The 21,285-nt window shown below is 38.4% G+C and overlaps 2 protein-coding genes across 8 annotated transcripts in view; one reads left to right on the forward strand and one right to left on the reverse strand.

Annotated features, from left to right (window-relative positions):
- Positions 1 to 21,285, forward strand: part of SYT16 (synaptotagmin 16) — a 268,943-nt gene that overhangs the window by 106,251 nt on the left and 141,407 nt on the right. For 4 of the 7 annotated variants that reach the window (XM_032344415.1, XM_032344420.1, XM_032344418.1 and 1 more), the window contains exon 2: positions 14,927 to 15,103. In XM_032344415.1, the coding sequence (XP_032200306.1) occupies positions 14,927 to 15,103 (177 nt within the window). Of the gene's footprint in view, positions 1 to 7,970; positions 8,034 to 14,926; positions 15,104 to 21,285 lie in introns of those variants that run through there. The other 3 variants (XM_032344414.1, XM_032344419.1, XM_032344416.1) reach the window with 2 other exon arrangements.
- LOC116591488 (dnaJ homolog subfamily A member 1-like) lies at positions 9,453 to 11,106 on the reverse strand. The gene has a single exon (XM_032344421.1). The coding sequence runs from the start codon at positions 10,990 to 10,992 to the stop codon at positions 9,799 to 9,801; it is 1,194 nt and encodes a 397-aa protein (XP_032200312.1). The 5' UTR covers positions 10,993 to 11,106; the 3' UTR covers positions 9,453 to 9,798.

Consider the following 21,285-nt stretch of genomic DNA (forward strand, 5'->3'; position numbering starts at 1 on the left):
ATTTACTCTGCCTTTGTGCCTTATAGCTTCTGGCTGATTGATTGATTGATTTTTAAAGTTTTTTTTTAATTTATTTACTTGACAGAGAGAAAGAGAGAGAGAGCATAAGCAGGGGGAGTGGCAGACAGAGGGAGAGGGAGAAGCAGGTTCCCAGCCGATCAGGGAGCCTGATGCAGGGCTCCATCCCAGGACCTTGGGACACGACCTGAGCCGAAGGCAGATGCTTAACTAACTGGGCCCCCCAGGCGCCCCTAGCCTCTGGCTGATTTAATTATAATGACCTAATCCCCAAAGTCTAAGCATCTTACGGTAAACTTTAAATATCATATTATTAAGCCCCGGAATAGTATTTGGATGGTGGTGGCCTCACAAAGATGCACCAATAATTAAGGTTCACCTTGAACCCATCAGCCTATCTCTTTCATGTATTACAGTATCAGAATGATCCTGGTTAACCCATGAAAGAAATTGAGCTCCCTATGACCTTGAGCTGGTGAGGTAGCTCTTACCTTAAGCAAGTGTGCCTGGAGGAGACACAGGTGTCTCAAGGGGCAAAATTTTCTGGTAAAAGTGATCAGTACATAGCATGCCATGAAATCAGAGCTTTGTTGCACAAGACTTTGCAATATGGTGCCTACAAAGAGCCAGAATAAAAGCACTAATATTCTGTGCCTCAAAGCCCTACTTCTCTAGTCCTTGTTTGCTGTGCTAATTAAGAGACTTTCACAACTCCCTCTTGACCTAAATGTGTAAAATGTTGCATGTTGTTTTGGCTCTTCTAGTAGCTTTTGTTTGGCACATTCTGAATTTATAAGGTCAAATGTAATTAGCTCCAGATATCCAAGCTTCCATTGGGAATAATGTCAAGGAGCAGTGCATCTCAAAATTGGCTGATAAAGTCTCTGATATTTTTGCGTCTTTCACAAAATGTTTAAATCTCTAAATTGGCCTAGATGTTGGAAGGGTAAATGGGGAGAAGTTAGAGGGAGTAATTGGCCTGAGTTAGGTACTTCTGCTCAAGGTTGGGAATAAAGGACTCCTTTTAGATAGACCTGTCATAGTTGTGTTTTAAGATCAGTACTCATGCCTACCACATGGAGCCAGACCCCTGGCTTTCAGGCCTACAACGGTTTGACCCCATGTAATCTTCCCTTGATGTGCAGTAATTATCAAGTGGCATGCCTAGTGCAGATGGCCTCCTGTGTTTCAGTGCACAGCCCTTCTGGGTAGGGACGCTATGCAGCAGAGTGATGTGGGCACGTAAGTGGGTGGAAACCTTCTAATGTGTCACAATAATAACAATGCAGAATCCTTTTGCTGTTCAGCTTCCCCTAGAACTTCAGCCCACGCAGTAGCCTACTTAGTTCACAGTCCTGTGTGAATGCTAGACAATTAGCAGCTGATAATGAAGAATGCCATGGGAACCAGTGAGAAAATAATAGCTTACTCCAAGGATATAATGAAATGAAATTAGCACAGACAGTAAAACAGACAATTTATGCTGGTGTTTTTTTCTTTTTTCCTTTTTTTATAATGAAGAAACAACCAGTAAATGCTTCTAGTAGAGGAAATATGAGAATCGATTAGAATCCCATCTGTTTTGGAGAGGGGTTTTATTCAGAAATTAATTCCAGAGAAAATTCTAACTTTCTACTATGGAATTAGAATAGGTAAAACACAGCTATTTTATGTGAATACGATGATAATTTTGTTCAGTGTTGTTACCTAAATGGCTGCATGTGGTCTGAACTTTAGACCAGGCTAATGCTGGATAATTGATTTTACTGTTAGAACTACACTTGATGCTTTTAGCTGAACTGCCAGTGGATTTTCAGTATACCCAGAAAATTCTTACTGACAGGGTGAACTTGTGTCTCTGTGGATAGATAACTTTCTGAATACCCAAAAATATATTGTCTGAGAAACTGGGCATTTAAAAGACCTTTAAGTCTTCTTAGCTCTGGATGTCCCATATGCTGCTTAGTCTTTGAGCATAAAACTCTATATACTACTTTTTGGGGTCAAAAGTTAAAATTTGAAGTCTTCATAATAATCTTTAAAAAATATTTAACTGTACTAAACAGAAAGCAAAAGTGTTTTTTTTTTTTTTTTGAGGATATTGAATTGGTAAAAAATAATTTTGTTAAAACCTCAGTCTCACTGTGTGGGCAGTCTTCTGTGAGTTGAAAAATAAAGAAGTTATAAACAAATCAAAATTATATTTCAGTCCAAATGCTTTCCAAATGCATTTGTTTTGGAGAGTTGAAGAAAGTTGGATATCTTTCTTTGATATTTTGTCTGCCTGAAGTAGACTTGTCTCTCAATTTCTCTCATTTATAAAAATATTCTCTTTGTGCTTTAAAGCTAAATTGCCACATTGATTCAACAACCATGCCACCACAATGATATACAGGTATATTCTCTGATGTCTCAACGTGACATGTTTTAATTGGGCATATGTTTCTAATTTTATCATACAATTAATTTAAATTCAGCAATGTTAAAGTTATAATGATATGATATCCATGCTAACTGATTGATTTTTTTTGACAAATGGCATATAAATTGTATAATGCCCATAAACTATTCAGATAAATTCAATCCTGTAAGTATGCCATTGAAAACCCAACAATCCAAAAATGTTGACTGCAGCCTTACAAATCATAAGCATTATCTAGTTCCTTTTGCTTCTTTTCTATCCTCTTTCTCTTCTGGGAAGATGTGGGGAAATGGAGAGGTTGGAGACAGTGGAGAATAGCTCAAGTGCTCAGGGAAACTCAGACAGGTGAGAAAAGTCTCAAAGTCTCCTTCCATGGACCTGTTGGTACAGTTCATCCACTTTCATCGTTAAATGCTTCTTCTGAGCCAACCATATGAGCATTAAGGGAAAGGAGAGCAAGACTGCTGATCATTCTAGGCTTCTAGAAGTGTGTGTGTGTGTGTGTGTGTGTGTGTGTGTATGTTAATGCAAAGGGAGAATTAACATTTTAAACATATAAAGAAGACAGGTTAGGTTACTTAATTCTCAGAAGAAGATAGACACATTTCAAAACACATATATTATTATATTAAAGATAGCACCCTGTGTATACCCCCAAATGCTGTGTTCTCAACTGTTTTGAGAAATGATTGGTTGCTAGTGACTCCATATGTTGCTATGTTTTATTTTGGAACATGTTAAAATCTCACTTAGGTTTCATTAAGCCATTTTTTGAAAGATCTATTTTTTCCTTCCAAAGAATTTGTTTGAATATGTGGTTTAACATATCCTGGTTAGCTATTACTGGGAAGGAAATTTATGTGGAAATACCCATTTTTCTTTAAAAATATATTTTATATAAAATATTTTGCATTTCCTAGTTCTAGAAATTTTTAGAAAAATGATTGACTGTCCATGAAGGTTGTTGAGGTTATAATAACTAGCCTTAAATTTAGAGACTGGAAAACAATATGCTAAGTATCAAAAGCTTGTTCTTTGATTATTATTATTATTTTTAGTTCTAGAGGCATTACCAAAGGAAAAAAGGAAAATTAAAGCCCTCAGTTCAAGTTGTTCTATGCTCATTTTAAAAAGTGACTTATTTAATTTCTTATTTGATTATAAAAACACAGCTAATGATATAAATGAGTTTAATTGTATGGATATTTTAATATTAAAATTTGTGCACTGAAGTAGCTGTCTATGGAGTTGGCACATTGGTGTTCAACTCTGAAAAGTTTCTCATTTCTTACCTTCTGTTCTTTTTGGTAGTTGCAAAGAAAGTCTGAACATAAACTATAGGTGAAAGGCCTCAACAACTCTTTAGTGGAGCCCAACTTGGAGTTTGAACTCACAATCCTGAGTTGGAGACATGAGCTGAGATCAGGAGTTGGACCCTTAACTGACTGAGCCACCCAGGTGCCCCAGAACTCAACTCTTAGTGTCCCCAAATCGCCTTTGAAGACATCTCCTTGTTTTGCCAAAGCCAAAGCCTATTGATATCTAACCCAGTAGTTTCTATGGTCACCTCCTCACCTGAGGATCCTGACTTGGGTCCACCTGACTGGCGCACATCTGTGCTGTACTCAGTTTACCTCTGCTCTGACCTTGTTCACAGTCCTCCCTAGGAGACTTCTCAAGCCCTCACCTGGATGGTCCCTGGAAGAGGATGTAGTCATGCCCAGGCAATCCTGAATCCTTTTTTTAAATTTACTTTTTTTGAGGACACAATTGACATGTAACATTGTGTAAGTTTAAGGTATGCAACTCCTTTTTTGAGATATTTATATATTATAATGTGATTACCACCATACCATTGACTAACCCATTTATTAAGTCACATAATTATCATTTTTTTTCATGGTGGGAACAATTCAGATCAAGATTCGTAGCAGCTTTGAAGTTTATTAATAGTACTGTTTTGTCTGTAATTGCTGTGCTGTGCATTAGATTAATCCCAGAATTCTAAGGTGAACAAACTTGGGCTCAAGTCAGGGACTTTTGCTGCATAACCATTGCTTGAGAACGTTATACAAACAAGTTCAAAGTCATGCTACTTTTTACAGGGATGAATGAAACTGAGATTATCTCTCTGAAAACAGGACTTTCAGGTAGATGGATACTCAAAAATGGTAGAGTTCTATTTACCTCAGGCTTTCCTTGTGTTTTTAATGAAATTCCTAATGTTCCTCCAAGTGATGCCAAAAGAGTTTATTCCTGAGAATTTATAACTTATTTTTAAATTATTTCTGCTGTCATTGCTCAGTTAATTCTGATCCCCCCTTACCATTTTGTTAAGTAAAATTTCAGCTTCCTCTCATCTTATTTCTAGCTTTTGAGAGTCAAATGACTGTAACTGGCTAGCCTTTTTTTTTTAACCTTTTCAACAACCATGGAATGAAATTTACAAACATCTAGTGACTATGTGACATGCAGAAACTTCTCTATTTATGTCACTGTAGGCTCTGTCTTCTCCTTGAGCTGTTGCTTGAAAATCAACAGATGGGGCTATCCAGTGGAACATAAGAGATATATTTAACTTTAAGGAAGTTTTCAATAGAAACTATGTGACCAAACTTCATAGCCTTCTAATTTCCAATTTAGCAATCACTGGAATAATTAGACGAGTTACTTTGCAGATGGCACTTAAGTTTCATGACATATGTGCCCTTGTCATCTGTAGCAGATGATACATGTAATGCTTGCTCTTCACTATAGCATTTGTATATATGGGATGCAAAACGAATTTAAGCTTCCCTGCCAAGGTCTCTAATTTTGTTTAGACCCAAATGCAGCATCAAACCCTCCTTGGCTTATACTGATAGAGCTGTTGGCTTGCTGATTTCAGTGTTACACATTGGGGGTAGAGCTGTGCAGACTCCAGTTCTCATAACCTATAATATTTAAACTTTTATTTTTAATTCTACATATTGAATCATAAAATTACAGAATGTTTAAACATGAAGAAAGTCACTTCCCAATCAAATTGAAAACAATTATTATAATTCTTTTCATATTTTCTTCCAGTCTTTATTAAAATGATATATTTGCAATTTAAACTTTCTGAGATAAAATCCATATTCTATAAAACTCACACCCTCTTAAAGTGTAAAATTCAGTAGTTTTTAGTATATTAACAAAGTTGCACAACCATCATCACTATCTAATTCCAGAATAACTTCATTACCTCAAAAAGAAAACCCATACCCCTTTTCAGGCCCCTCCCCCCCACCTTCTGGGAACAACTCATATACTTACTGTCTCTATGGATTTACCTATACTGGAGATTTCATTTAATGGAATCATACGATATGTGGCCTTTTGTGTCTGACTTATTTCAGTTAGCATGTTTTCAAAGTTCATCCATGTTGCAGCATGTACTGGTGCTTTATTTTTCATTGCAGGATATATAACTGTATGGCTATATCACATTTTGTTTATTTATCAGTTGATAGACATTTGGGCCACATCGACTTTTTCAGTATTATGAATAATCCTGTTATGAACATTCATGAGCACATTTTTGTGTGAACATATATTCTCAATTCTCTTGGTTGTATACCTAGAAGTAGAATTGCTAAATTAGTGTTGGAATTTTAAACCATTTTTTAAAAAAAGGACAGTTTGTGTATAACCCTGGGAAAGCAATTGTTACAAGTCTGGGGTCACTGCCAGCTTCTTAGCCATTGCTATCATACTCTACTCATCTAGAAAGCACATAAGCTAACCTACAGTTTAACATAGCATTTCTCCAGCAGCTCCTCATACACCTGTTCAGACTTCCCATTAAGTACCGATAAACACATAGGAAAAGATAGAATTTGAATTGATAGATTCTATCTAGGAGGAACATGAACTCCGTTGAAATAACCAAACTTGCAAAACTAAGTTTTCTTTCTGTTTTAGCCAGATGTGTACTAATTCCTAGAGTTTTCTACCATCCAACTTGAAAGGAGGCAAAAAGACAATATATTCCCCCCTCCTGCCCCACCATGTGCCACAGACTCAGATATTCAGAGTTTACAGTAATTAATATGGTGTAGTGGTTAAGAGCATATTTTTACCTATTTACTTGAGTGACAATGTGTAGTCTGTATTTAAGAAGATCTATCAGAATGCAGAAGAAAAATACAAAGAGGAAAAAATTTAAGTCAGTAGCCAAAGAAATACTTACCCAGTTTAATATAGAAATAAGAACAGTTGGAATAAAGGAAATTGCCAAAGACATAACTGAAGAAAACTCTCCCAAGCTTTACAAAAGCCATAGATATTTTGGTGGCAAATCTGGGTTCCAGGGAAAAAAAATCAACAAAAGATACTCACAAAAAGACACCCTCTGGTAAACTTTTTGTGTTAAAAGATTCTAGCAACATTTTGACCAAAACGTTCTGTTGCCCAAAGAAAAAGTAGAAAAAAGTCAGCTGCAGCATCACACTTATTTATAAACATGACAGATTAAGAAGTAATGGAGCAATATCTACACAGCTTTTATGACTAAAGAATACTGACACCTTCTTTAGAATTTTATACCCATTCACAGTTAACTCACTGCTGCCAAAGTTATTGTTAACAAATAATTTCACCTCCAACAAACAAAGTTACTTTGAGAAACACAAAGGTTTATTCCCTCAATTTTTTTTTTTTTTTTGCATCTTTGGAGATTATATTGAATAATTTCTTCGTGTTGTTTCCATTCTGGAATCTGAGGGATTTTATATTAAATGCATTAATATCAGCATGTAAAATAGTATTTCAGTGATGATAGTTAAGAAAAAATTTGTAAGAAAAAACCAAAAGGTAGCACTGATGGGTGGTAAGATTCCATATGATTTTTTTTTTGTATATTTCCCATTGTTATCAAAATATTCTACTACATAAATGAATGATTTTTTTCTTTAACATCTCTACAAATAGTAGAACTTTTAATCTAATAAAAATGTTTTATGAACCAAAAAGGTAAAATCAATACAGACAATGTAGTATTTTTCCTGTAGTCAAAATGACTAGAAGGAAGTACACAAAATCTTAATAATGGTTGTCTTAATTTTTTCTATATTTTGAAGATTTTATGTAATAAGCCTCATGTTGCTTTATTTTATTTTATTTATTAATTTGTCAGAGAGAGAGAGAGAGAGCACTCGAGTGCACGCAAACAGGGGGAGGAGTGGGCAAAGGAAGAAGTAGGCTCCCCAGTGAGCAGGAAACCTGATGCAGGGCTTGATTCCAGGATCTTGGGATAATGACCTGAGCCAAAGGCAGATGTTTAACCAACTGAGCCACCCAGCCATGCCCTCAAGTTGTTTTCTAATGGAAAAATATACTTTGTTCAAAAATAACAGATTAGTTTCATTAACAAATGACATTATGTGCAAATGTTTCTGCGTATGAATGATAGATGAGCTCTCTTTTTCCTAAGGCTTAATGTTATGTAAATCCAATCCTGTGTTGTTTAGTGTTACTGACCCACTTGGGGTTTATCTTTCCTTTCCAGAAGTTTTCATTGACTGGTCCATTTATCAATGGCTGAATAAAGAAGAGTTCAACATATATTCAGGTAGCAACTATTTGTGGAGTTCCTATCCTAAGTTAGCCACTGAGAGTACAATGAGTAATTGAAGTACAGTTCTTATGAAATTATGTCTTATTTGAAAACTGTTGGAAAAGCTGTCAGGGGTGCAGTGGCAGGGAACACATAGTAGAATCATCTAGCCTGGTCAGGAGGAACAAGTAAGGTTTTCAGAAGAAGTACAGTATCAGAAATAGCCAGAAGAGAGGTAAGCATTTTCCTCTCTTGCCTCATTTGGTTGAAATAGCTTATCCAAAGGTCTGGAGATGTGCTATGTTTGGGGGACCAGAAGTAGGTGAATATACTGGCAATAAAAGTTTAATGTTGAAAAAAAAAAAGCTTGATGTTGGGGAGTGATGAGCAATAAAGGCTGAAATCTCTAGCTAGGTCATGAATGGCTTTATAAAATTAGTTAATGAATTTGAATTTTGTCCCATGGGTAATGGAAAGTCACTGGAGTCACCAAGACAAATTCTCAGAAAATTTATGGCTTAAAACAACAGAAATTCACTATCTTCTAGTTTTTTTTTTTTTTTTTTTTGACATTCTCACTCTAGTATTTGCTTAAGTTTTTAAAACCCCTTTTGGCTCATTACTCACCCCTCACCCACATACACTCTTGTTTAACATTTAACTATGGTTTAAGTAACATTTTGTATTACCCATTTAACTAATTAAATAATCTCCTATCTTAATGAAAAAACAATGCCTTCAATCTAGGGGGAAAAAAAGCCTGTAGTGACACACTGGAAATGCTTTGTAATCAGTATATTAAGGAGACATTCATACATTCCAATTGCTTAATTCTGATAACCAGATTTAAGCTTGTGAACATGACTTTTTAAACATACAATTAAAGCTATTCATCATAATTTGCTATACTACCAACATTAAATTACAGTTACTTCGGAGCGTTATTTAAAGTAAGCCTGTAACATACCTTAAAAAAAAAAAAACCTTCCTATCTCATACATGCAAACTTCTCCACGTAAATGTCTCTTCACTGTAAGTTACCCTGCTCCCGAAGCCACTACTCTGAAGCTTATCATGGTCCAAAAAGAAGGCAAAAAAGTATAACCAGGACTGATATATATATATATATATGTATATATATATATTAAAAAAGGGGGGAAGAAAAAGATGGCACAGAAGGGAATGCAATTGTACAAGTGCAAGCCCTCAAGCAGCAGCATATGACAAACCCCTTCTTTAAAGAGATATCCTTTCTATCACTGATACCACAGGCCAAATTACATAGCATGCCATCTTCAAGTAACAGTTGAGGCAATAAATGCAGAGGCATCACAATGAATCCCACTTAACATAACTATAGACCAACACTTCTCTACAAATTCTTTGTCTGATTGCCAATTAAATACAAGTTTTAACTTCATAGCTTAACAATTAAGGGTCATACACTGAAGTCAATACATACACCCAGCATTTCAGTCTGAGCTGTTTCATATACATAGAACTGAAATTAATTACAAGGTATGGCCTAACAAATGCTAGGAGAGATTTTTTTTGAAAGCAGTTTTTACAAATATTAAACTTATCTTCCACACTGAAGTCATCATACATACGGGGCAAAGTCAGAGCTTTTATATTTGAGTTTATTCTTCATTTACCTTTTAAAACACTACTATAGTTGAATATTAAAACAAAAACAATAGCAAGTAGTGAGCTATGATTATAGTCCTTCACTCATTCACTACTGCACATAAAATGCCAGCAGTGTTATTCACTGGCCCCATTAAGAGGTCTGACACTGAACACCACCCCTGGGATGATGTTCATCATCCTCATATGCTTCCCCATTGTAATGACGCCGTCTTTCCTGATTTGGATCAAAGTCCACCAGTTCTACTTGGTCCATTTCATCAGTCTCTTCTACTTCCTTTCTCTCAGGTAGGAGTTTTTCCAGCAAAGAGAGTTTATCAGGAGACAGAAAGCCATTCTCAGGAAAATTTACCTTAAATTCGATGATGAGGCGACCCTTCTCATATGGCCTACGATAAATTGGCATGCCTTCATTTAGCACACACTTGATATCTCCATGCTTGACAATTTGACCTGGATGAGAGGTGATGACAATGGTTCGGTTGTCAAGAGTAGATACTGACTTTTGAAAACCGCACAGTGCTTCAACCAGCTGTATGTCCATACACATGAAAAGGTCTTCTCCTCGCCGAGTAAAAACAGCATGGTCCTTCTGATCTAAAACAATGATAATATCTCCTGGTTCCAGTCCTGGTTCTTGGTCTCCCTCACCATGGAATGTTATCTTCTGGCCATCTTTCATGCCTTTGTCAACATGAACTTCTAGAATCTTCTTCTCTCGAACTATCTTCCTTCCATTGCAGCTTTTACATCTATCTTTAGGACTGATCCGTTCCCCATGGCCCTGGCACTCCATGCACACAGACTGAATTTGCTGAACCATTCCAGGTCCTATCTGATGAATTCTTATTTGCATTCCAGTACCTCGGCAATTGGGACAACACTCAACTGCTCCTTTCTTACCACCTCGGCCTTCACATTTATCGCAAATCACATTCTTTTGCAGAGCTAGTTTTCTTGTTGCACCGTTATATAAATCTTCTAAGGTTACTGAGAGCTGATGCACAACATTTTTACCTCTCCTTTCTCTCTGCATTCTTCCTCCTCCTCCAAAAAACATATCAAAGATGTCCATGGGGGAGCCAAAACCACCACCAGCTCCACCTTCTTTAATTGCCTGTTCACCTCCTTTGTCATATAATTCCCTTTTCTTTGCATCAGAGAGTACTTCATAAGCTTGAGAAATCTGTTTAAACTTCTCTCCTTCATTTGGATTCTTATCAGGGTGGTACTTCAAAGCCAGTTTCCTGTAGGCCTTTTTCAGTTCTTCTTGGGTGGCATTGGGTTTGACCCCCAAAACATCATAATAAGTGGTTTCTTTCACCATTTTCTACAGCCGGTGAGAGGGCCGAGGCCGATGTGGGGGAGCGGGAAGGAGCGCGTTGCTGGGCGCAGCTCGGGTAGCCGCCGCTCCTCCGCGTCTCACCGAGCGTTCTGGAAAGTTCCCTATCTTCTAGTTTTTGATGACACAAGTCACCAATGATGATGTTAGCAGGGTTGATTCTTCTGGAATCTCTGAGGGAGAATCTGTTCTGTGACTCTCTCCTAGCTCCTGGTGGCTGCTGGCAACCCTCCCTGTTCCTCAGCTAGAGGTTTTTTAACTCCAGTCCCTGCTCCTATGTTCACTGGCTTTCTTCTCTCTGTCTTTTCCTATTTGGGCTCTTGTAGGGGCATTCATCATTAAATTTAAGGACCTCCCTTATCCAGGATGATCTATCTCACCTCAAGATCCTATCCTAATTACATATGCAAAGACCTTTATTTCAAATTAGGGCACATTCTGAAATTTGGGTGGATGTATATTTTGGGGGGGGCACACTTCATTACAGAAAGCTTTAGGAGAGCAGTTGAGCAAATCAGACTTGTATTTCAGAAGGATTTCCCTGGCTGCTGTGTAGGGAAAGGATTTAAGGGGTAATTCTGGGCACATGGAGATCAGTGGGAGTCTGGGTAAAGGATGCTAGTGGCTTCAGAGGTAAGAAAGTAGAGATGAGTATAGGAAATACTCAGAAGATGGCTACAAAGGGGAAAGGTGAGAGGGCTACGGTTGAGGAACATGTGGTAGTGAAGAGAGGCTATGAAAGGTTGGGAGGTATTTGATGCGTTTTTAAGGCAGGTGAAAAAAATGTTGTATTTACAAGGGGAAATAGCTGAAAATACATGTATGTGGTGCAAAAACAGAGAGAGATAATTGTTTTGATCAGAGGGATGGAGACAGGGTCCAGAGCACAGACTGTGAACAAAGCAGTGCATGTATGTCATATTTGAATGCTGCTAGGTATTTTAAAAAAGATTTTATTTACTTGAGAGGGAAAGAGAAAGAGAGGGAGAATGAGAATGAGCAGGGGCAGAGGGACAGGAGACTCCCTGTTGAGCCTGGAGTCCAGCTCAGGGCTCAATCCCAGGACCCTGAGGTCATGACCAGAGCTGAGGTCAGATACTTAAATGACTGAAACACTCAGGCCCCCTGCTACATGTTTTTTTTTTTTTTTTTTTTTTTTTTTAAATTAAAGTTTAGTTAATGTAAATGTTATGTTAGTTTCAGGTGTACAACATAGTGATTTGACAAGTTTATACATTATGTCGTGCTCACCACAAGTAGCTCCCATCTGTCACCATACAATGCTATTATAACACCACTGACTATATTCCTTAGGTTATACCTTTCATCCCCGTGACTTACATATTCCATAACTAGAAGCCTGTACCTCCTACTCCTTTCCACCCATTTTGCCCACCCCTCCCATCTGGCAACCATCAGTTTGTTCTTTGTATTTATGGGTCTCTTTTTCTTTTTATTAACATATAATGTATTATTTGTTTCAGGGGTACAGGTATGTGAATCATCAGTCTTACACAATTCACAGCACTCCCCATAGCACACACCCTCCCCAGTGTCCATCCCCCACCACCCCATCCCTCCCTCCCCTCCCCCCAGCAACTCTTAGTTTGTTTCCTGAGATTAAGACTCTTTTATGGATAATCTCCCTCTCTGGTTTCACTTTGTTTCATTTTTCCCTCCCTTCCCCTATCATCCTCTGTCTTGTTTCTCAAATTCCTCATGTGGGTCTATTTCTACTTTGTTGTTTGTTTTGTTTTTTTAGATTCCACATACACGTGAAATCATATGGTATTTGTCTTTCTTAGTCTGACTTACTTCACTTAGTGTAATATCCTTTAGGCCCATCCATGTTGTTGCAAATGCCAAGATCTCATTCTTTAGTAATATTGCATTGGGTATATACCCCATATCCCCTTTATTCATTTATCAATTGATAGGCACTTAGGTAGCTTCCATATCTTGGTTATTATAAATAATGCTGCAATAAACATAGAGGTGCATCTTTTTTTTTTAAATGTCTGCTCCTAGATATTTTAACAGCTCTGCAAAGATAATGATGGTGATAGTGAGGTCTGGGAACTCACTATAGGTCAGGTGCCACACCAATTATTTTCCATGCATTACCACATTTAATCTTTGATATAGCTGTATTTATTATTTCCTTTCATTGCTTTGGAAACTGAAGCACAGAAAGGTTAAATAATTTGCTCAAGGCCATGCAGATCATAAGTGGTAGAGTGTGGTTTCCTCTCAGTCAGTGTAACTGCCGAACCCATGCCAGTAAGCACTACTACCTATGCTCCTCTGAAGACAGAGGGAATAATCAATATGTACATACTTTTTTTCATGGTATATGTTGGCTGTGATAGCAGACACTACTATCATTTTGCAGAGTACCAAGCTACTATCTTGTCTGCTATTTTTTGTTTGTTTGTTTGTTTGTTCTTTTATTGGTTTGCCACTGGATTGTTTCTGTGAGGTAGTACCATTTATTTTCTTTATCTTTCCATGGCATTAGAACCCATTTGAACCATCCTTTGTCCCTGTATCTGGATGGTAGGATGAGGTAAATATTATCCCTTCATATTATCAGTCTATTAAACCTGCCCAAGAATTAAAGCTGCATGTAGGAGATTCATTTTCATAAGCTTTCCATATACCCAACTCCCTTGAATAACTCTTATTGACACCTGCTCTATAATTCCTTAATCAGGTTGCTTTCTGGATTTCTTTACTGAGTGTTGTCTCAGCTCAAATGTCATTCCCTTACAGAAGTCTTCCTTCAATCTTGAATTAGTTCTTGTCTTCCTGGTATATGCACCTCATAGATGAACTCAATGGCTGGGACTCTTTAAGGTACACTGTGAAGCAGTAAACCAAAGTCAAATAAAGCTCAGAAGCTCAGGAGATTTTGATGATGAGGAGGAAGATGGGATTTCATCTTTTTTAGAGTTCCAAAATATTAACCAGTCAAAATATACTTCTGCTTTCTTACATGGATTAGAATTTTCTTGTCACCATTGGCAACATATTGCATAGTTGGATTTGCAAAACTATATCCAGGAAATGAATTTTTCTCCAAATGCAAATATTAATAAATGAAGATGTCTGAAAGTTTGTCTCGAGTGATTATTTTTTAAGTTTTAGGCAGCTGTGTTTTTAAGGGACTTGCTCTTTTTTAATTTTTTTTATTTTTTAAATTTCTTTTCAGTGTACCAGAATTCATTGTTTATGCACCACTCCCAGTGCTCCATGCAATACGTACTCTCCATAGTACCCACCACCAGGCTCACCCAACTTCCCACCCCACGTACCTTCAAAACCCTCAGATTGTCTCTCAGAGTTCATAGTCTCTCATGGTTTATCTCACCCTCCAATTTCCCTCAACTCTTGTATTTTTTTTTTTTTTTTTCTAAGCGAGAGAGACAGAAAGGGGGAGAGAGATGGAGGAAGATGGAGAAGCAGAGTCCCTGTTGAGCTTGCTGGGCTGGAAGACTGACTTGGGGCTGGATTCTAGGACCCAGAGATCATGACCTGAGCCAAAGGCAGATGCCACCCAGGAGCTGCTAAGGGACTTGCTTTTATAACACTGATCAGCCATTTCTAGCTCAACCCACTTGACAGATATCTTTCTTATAGTTTGTGTTTGAAGCTGAATATTAGGCTGGGGATAGGAAAAAGCACAAGTGCCTAAGTATAGAGGTCTATCATCTGAAGAACCAGCCTCGCTGCTTGTACCAGGCAACAGTATTTTTTTTGTCCTTTCTCCTGTATGCAGTCCTGGGAATGCCAGCAAGTGTTAAAACTCATAGAGTATTTGCCATTCTAATTAATAAACATAAATTTGATCACTTGTTAGAACTAAAAGTTGGTTTATTTTCATTGTGATGATCTTTTTTCTTTTGTGTTCTCTTGCCAGTTCCTCCTGAAGCTATTGGCTTCTTATCGGCAGTTGGGGTCTTTATTGTTCTTTTGGTCGTCCTCTTCCTCTTCATCAACAAGAAGATATATTTAGAAAAAATAGGCCTTCCATGCCTGGAGCAGCGAGGGAAAAGGAAGCACTCTAAAGACAAGACTGGGATCCGTGAGGGGCTGGGTAAGCATGACACTTTTCATTCTCCTGAGCTTGGCAATGTGCTGTGGTTTGGGTCAGGAGAGGAGTGTCCCTGTTTCCAGGATAGACCCCATTAAGAAATCACACATGAGCTGTGGTAGACATGATGAATGGACATTACCGAAGAATACATTAGCCTTATGAAAGTAATGCCCTGCTTTGAGTTTGAAGAGCAGATGGGAAGAGGCTGACCACCACTTCCTGTCATCTGAGCTTTTTAAATGTCTGGGTTGAGTTTCTCTCTGACTAATGCTTGACCGAAAAAAAAAAAAAAAAAAAAAAAAGGTTTTTCACTGACAAGAGCCTTGATATGTTTTAGTCTCATTATGTTGGAGTATTGTTAACATTTCGCTTCAGTTGGCTGTGTTTGAGATTTTCCCATCATTTACTAACCACCTTTAATTTGTTGGAGGAAAATAACATACTTAAAGAAATAATTGACTTCCTGTTCTTAAAGGACATACTTTTATTTTCAATTGCTGAAATGTAGAACTTTGTGGTACAGGAGGTTACCATGGAGTGAAGGTTATCATCACACAGAAGTTGGGCATTTAAAGATAGTGCTCTTATCTTACAGGTAACAACTCTGCTCTCTCTCTCTCTTTTTTTTAAGAGTTTAATTCTCACTTTCTCTTCTATGCCCCATATGGGACACGATGTCACTGATGGAGGAACAATCTTATTTATTTATTTATTTTTAAAGGTTTTATTTATTTATTTGAAGGACAGAGATCACAAGTAGGCAGAGAGGCAGGCAGAGAGAGGAAGAAGCAGGCTCCCCGCTGAGCAGAGACCCCCCCCCCCCCCCCCCGCCGCCCCCATGCAGAGCTCCATCCCAGGACCCTGGGATCATGACCTGAGCCCTAGGCAGAGGATTTAACCCACTGAGCCACCCACGTGCCCAATCTTATTTATTTTTTTAAAGACTTTATCATCTGTCTATCTAGCTATCTTTTTATTTAGAGATTATAAATAGAGGGAGGGGCACAGGGAAAGTGTAAAAGAAAAGCAACCTCTGCACTGAAGGAGGAGGTTCAAGCAAGCTCTGCACTGAACACAAAGACTGATGTGGGGCTCAGTCTCCCAATCTTGAGATCATGACCTGAACCGAAACCAAGAGTGGAATGCCCAACCAAGTCACCCTGGTGCTCTGGAACAATCTTATATTTTTGAGCAGGGCCAAGTCCTTGAGGAATACAGCTTTACTCATCCTGCCTCCTGGGTATGTTTGGGGTGAGCCTGAACTCAGGAATATATTTGGCTTATTGATATGGCAGCTTTTGAAGTCATGGTTCCACTTTATTGCTGTAAGAAAAGGCATATTTAGAGATAAATGTGTAGTAATTATTTTTTGCTTCATAATAAATATCCCCAAATACATGCACCTAAAACAACAAATATTTATTATTTTATAGTTTCTGAAATACACAAATTTGAGAATGGCTTACAGGACAGTTATAGACCAGGATCTCTCATGAGGTTGCGATTAGAATGTCAGCTGCAGTCATTTTAAGGCTTGACCAAAGCTGATAGACTCACTTCCAGGATGGCAGGAGCCCTCAGTTCCTATCCAGCACAGAACCCTCCTTGGGGCTGTTGAACTATAATTGTGACATGGCGGCTGGCTTTCCTGAGTAAGAGATCCAAGAGAGGAGAGCAAGAAGAAGCCAGAGTTTCTTTTATAAGGGAGTCTGGGAAGGCCTACATTGTCACTTCCACCATATGCTAGTCATTTACTGCTTTGTACTTAGAGCCTACACTCAAGGGAAGGAAATTATGTTCCATTTTTGAAGGGAGGAATATCAAAGAATGTGTGTACCTATTTTTAAATAAACACAGGAGATAATATAGGTGGTGTAAATTGCAGGTCTGGAGATCTCTTTGGTATTGCTGCTGTTGTAGCCTTATCTTGTGAATACTGTTTTGGGCATCTGACTTCTCTTCTGAAAACAGAATGGAATATTTTAAATAAAGTTTGTCACGTGAAGTCTGGGACTTACAAATGGTTTAGCCCCTACTGTCCCGCTGGGACATACGTGTGTAGGATGGATAGGCTTCTGCTTGGTCATGGGTTGGTATGTAGGTAAGATTCATAGCAATTCTACTCCACCTCCCCGCTTTAGTAGCTGGTTGTGTGATCTTGGCAAATTATGGAACTATTCTGAACTTCAATTTCCTCATCTGTATTTTGAGATAATCAGTACATCCTCTAAAGTGTTGATCTAGATTAATGAATTACCTTTGTAAAGTTACCAGCATGGTGCTTAGAGTGAAAGTCCTAATAGAACTGTAGCTGTGCAGCATTAACAAAGTTCCAGCCACAGTAATGGCTTCTAGGAATGCCATCACCCATGAACACATTGTATTCATTACTTAAATTAGGAGATTAAAGTTGGTGATGTTTTCTCCTTTGCAAACTATAGTGGGTACAGAGAGCTAAGGTTAGAGCTATTTAAGTTTTTTTTTGTCTTGTTTGACATATTATCTGAGTATTTTAGAGACAATTATGAATTATACTTGCAAATAAGTTGAGGTTTTGAAGATAATGTTGAAACAATAACAATAAAACATGAACCAGAAGCTGTCAGCTGAAGAAACACTGAAAAATCCATGTCCCAAACTCAGAGGGTCATAGGAAGAGAGCTTTAAAAATAGTCTAATCAAGAGACTCTCCAAATTATAATGTCTAAGAACCATACACCTTCAATATGACATTTCTCACTTTAAAAGTTTAATTATCAGTAAAAAGTCTAATTATCACGGATCAAAAGTCTTTTTGAAAAATGTGCTTTTACCCCAGATTTTATCTAAGTCTTGATATTTGCCTTAATTACCATCCTCAGAGTACTGATATCTCAGTGAGATTGGGATGTTCTCAACAGAATTTGGCAAATGTAAAGAAGTAGGGAAGGCAGCCTGATATGGTGGAAAGAGTCAGGGTGAAGACAGCCACAGCTTAGTTTTGCCACTAATTAGCTGCGATATTTTGGGAAACTCACTTCACCTCTATGGGCCTTAAGTCCTCATTTTCAGTGTTGAGTCTGGACTCGGTTTCTCCCAATTTCTCCCGTGTAGTCCTCTTGGATTCTTAGGGTTACCATAGCAATTTCTTCTTTAGACCTCAGTCTGTGAATGGAAGAGAGCTAACGAAAATGATTGAAAGTCAACTAGAACATCCCACTCTTAGATTGAAGAATATGAAATGCCATTTTTATAGGTCAAAAAATGGCTATCTGCAAGCTAATCATTATAATCTAATATTTGTGAGGTTCTGAAGAATAAAATAATTCATCTGTGTGGTAATATCACAGAGGCAGGAGTGACAATCTATTTTCTGAAGCCATCATGCAAAATAACTTACCTGACAAAAATACTTTGCTTTCTTTTAGGCTATAAAGTTTTCAAAGTTCAAAGAACTTATACATGTTGCTCTATTTGGATTTGGTAAGGGGAGAAAGAAACTGCAAATCTTTCTTCCTAATAACACAGACAGTAATAATAATTAAGCAGTGACAACTGACAGCTATCACTTATTTAGCATTTAATATTGCCACGCACCTGCTAAGTATGTTACATGCATTACTTGATTTCTTTATGCAAGGTATGAGTGTTGTTTGGAGAAAGGCGGGTACTACTTGTAACAAAGGAGGCATTGTTCAGCTTTGAGAGAAAAACCTGATTAAAAATAAAACTGCCATTGTGAAATAATAGTTTTTAAAGAAGCCTAGCTTTGCAAGAAAGAAAGAGAGGAAGTTTTTCTGTTTTTTTTTTAATTTCTCCCTCAAAACCTTTCTTTATATATCAAAGACAACATTTAGAAATTGGAGAAAATCTTCATTTTAAGAGGTACAATGTAGAAGGGGTAGAGGATATGCTATGTAGGGAGTTATTCCCAGACAAGGAGGGGATGTCTTTTGCTAGAAGGGGCAGCCCATGGCTTGGAAAGATGTCAGGCAAAGAGATACAGAGCATTTGAGACCTTGTCTGGTCCCTGAGAAGGGTGGTGGATGTGGATGAGGTTGGAGTAGTTATGGTGAGATCAGATGCCAGCATGGCCTGAGGAGGAGGCAGAAAGTAGAGTGCCTTGTGCTTCCAATTTAAAGCTGTGGTAGGAGATGGTCTCATTTGTGTCCCATGTGGGCCAAGGGCAGCTGCAGTGGGTAGAGCACACTGGTAGGAATGGAAGGAGAAAGAAATTGAAAAGGCTCCCCTGTAGTTCTTCAGATGAGCAGTTGATGTCACAGGGGATTTAGAAGTTTGTACAAGGCCCTGTGGGTGGGGAGAAGACAGCAAAGGAATGAGAGTCCATGAGCCTTCCAGGGAGTTGTTGCAACTTGGGGTGAGGCAGGACTGTAGCAGAGGTTAGGAATGAACTACCTGGAGCCTCCTGGAATTAGGGTCTGCTTCTTTGTTATGTATCCATGCCTAGAAGAGATACCGTGCTTGGTTTAATGCTCTGATGTTGCTGTCTTAAAATTCTTAATGATTTTTGAGCCAAGGTCCCTATGTTTTCACTTTGCATTGGGTCTTGAAAATTGTGTAGCTCATGTAGCCTGAAATTATCACCAGGAAGTACTGCAGATATGAGCACTTCACAGGGAGAGCTGTAGGGGTAGAGGCCAATTCCTCAGAAGGTCAGGGGACCCACAGTGGGAAACGGCACATGGTGGTGAACAAGCTTACACCTGTGCTCACTGATATATCAGAAACAGAATGTAGAAGTAGAAATCCCAAAGACTGGTCTTTATCCAAAATGAAATTGACTGAATTACTTGGAGTGGGCAACCTGAGGTTTAGTTTCTCAGCACTGAGCATGGGAAGGGGAGCCACAGAGAAAGACAGGAGTGCCATGAGACAACATGAAGACAAGCTCTTGCACATTTAGGGAAAGATGGTACTCAGCTAGTGCTCAGCAGTAATGCTGTGTCAGCTGGGGCTCAGAAGCAAGGTGGTTAAAATGCAGTGATTTCTTCCCCCAAGTTGAAAAGAAGGCCCAATTGACTGGTGCCTCCCCAAGATCACCCTCATCTCTTTATTTGCAGCTAAATAGGTTGGCTTCTGGTCCAGTAGGGGTCTCTACTCTATGACATTTCCTTCTGCTTGGGCTATGATGGCTGCCGTTGTTAAATATTTTTTATTTCATTTCTGTATTTAGGTCAGAATTTGTTCAAACACAACTTTGCCAATTAACATTTCAATAAATAGACCCTAAGCTATTAAGTGGCAGAGCTGGGAGTTGTATCCAAGAGCACCCAAAGCCAGAGGTCCAGATCTTAATCACACTTTTTTTTTTCCCCTGCCCACCTAATTTTTCCAACTCAGTCTATTACTTAATGCTTTTGAACTTCTGGGATGAGAAAAAATAAGGAAAAGGAGGTTTGGGTTTTTGTGACTGCCATATAAAATGTCACAAACTTGGTGTCTTATAATAACATAAGTTTATTTTTGACACAATTCTGGAGATCAGAAGTCTAAAATCAGTGTGAGCAGGGCCACGCTCTCCTAGCTCCAAGCTCTGCCTGTATCCCCACAATGCCTTCTCCTGTGTGTGCCTATGCTCTCTGTGTCATCTGTCACTGGGTTTTGGTTGTATCCTGATAATCCAGGAAGATCTCATCTCAAGATCCTGAACTACATCTGCAAAGACCCTTCCAGAATTCATGGGTTTCAGTGATTAGGATGTCAGCTTATCCTTTTTGGGGGGGCACAATTCAGCCGGTACAGGAGGGGGAGGAGGTGAAGGCATAACCCAGAAGTCCTTTTTAATCATTCCAAATTAGGAGAGTTGAGGAAGAATTAGATATAAGATTCTCTTTTCCCCATTTTCCTCAGTGGTATTCCACGTGCCCCTTCCAGGGGTTAGAACTATTCTTACAAAGAGATGCAAAAAACCTTGTCAAATATTTACAGTATGGATTATGGTCATCAGTGAGCATGCTTTCCAACTGTAAGCCCCATTGAACTATACTGGGTCTCAATCCTGGGAAAGTTAAAAAACAAAAACAGTGCCCCAATCCCATGGCAAAGTAACTAAATCAGAACGGAGAGCGACAGTGGCCTCCGTGGTAGTGGCAGCACAAATCATTTGCTTTACAAAGAGTATCAGGTGACTTAAATTTGTGGCCAGGGTGGAGTACCATTGATGGACTTGGGTGTAGGTTCAC

Source organism: Mustela erminea, chromosome 5, assembly GCF_009829155.1.
Source record: "Mustela erminea isolate mMusErm1 chromosome 5, mMusErm1.Pri, whole genome shotgun sequence".
In the NCBI taxonomy this organism is placed as follows: domain Eukaryota; kingdom Metazoa; phylum Chordata; class Mammalia; order Carnivora; family Mustelidae; genus Mustela; species Mustela erminea.

Coding starts and splice junctions, on each gene's coding strand:
- LOC116591488 (XM_032344421.1), bottom strand. CDS start 10,992: ATGGTGAAAGAAACCACTTATTATGATGTTTTGGGGGTCAAACCCAAT.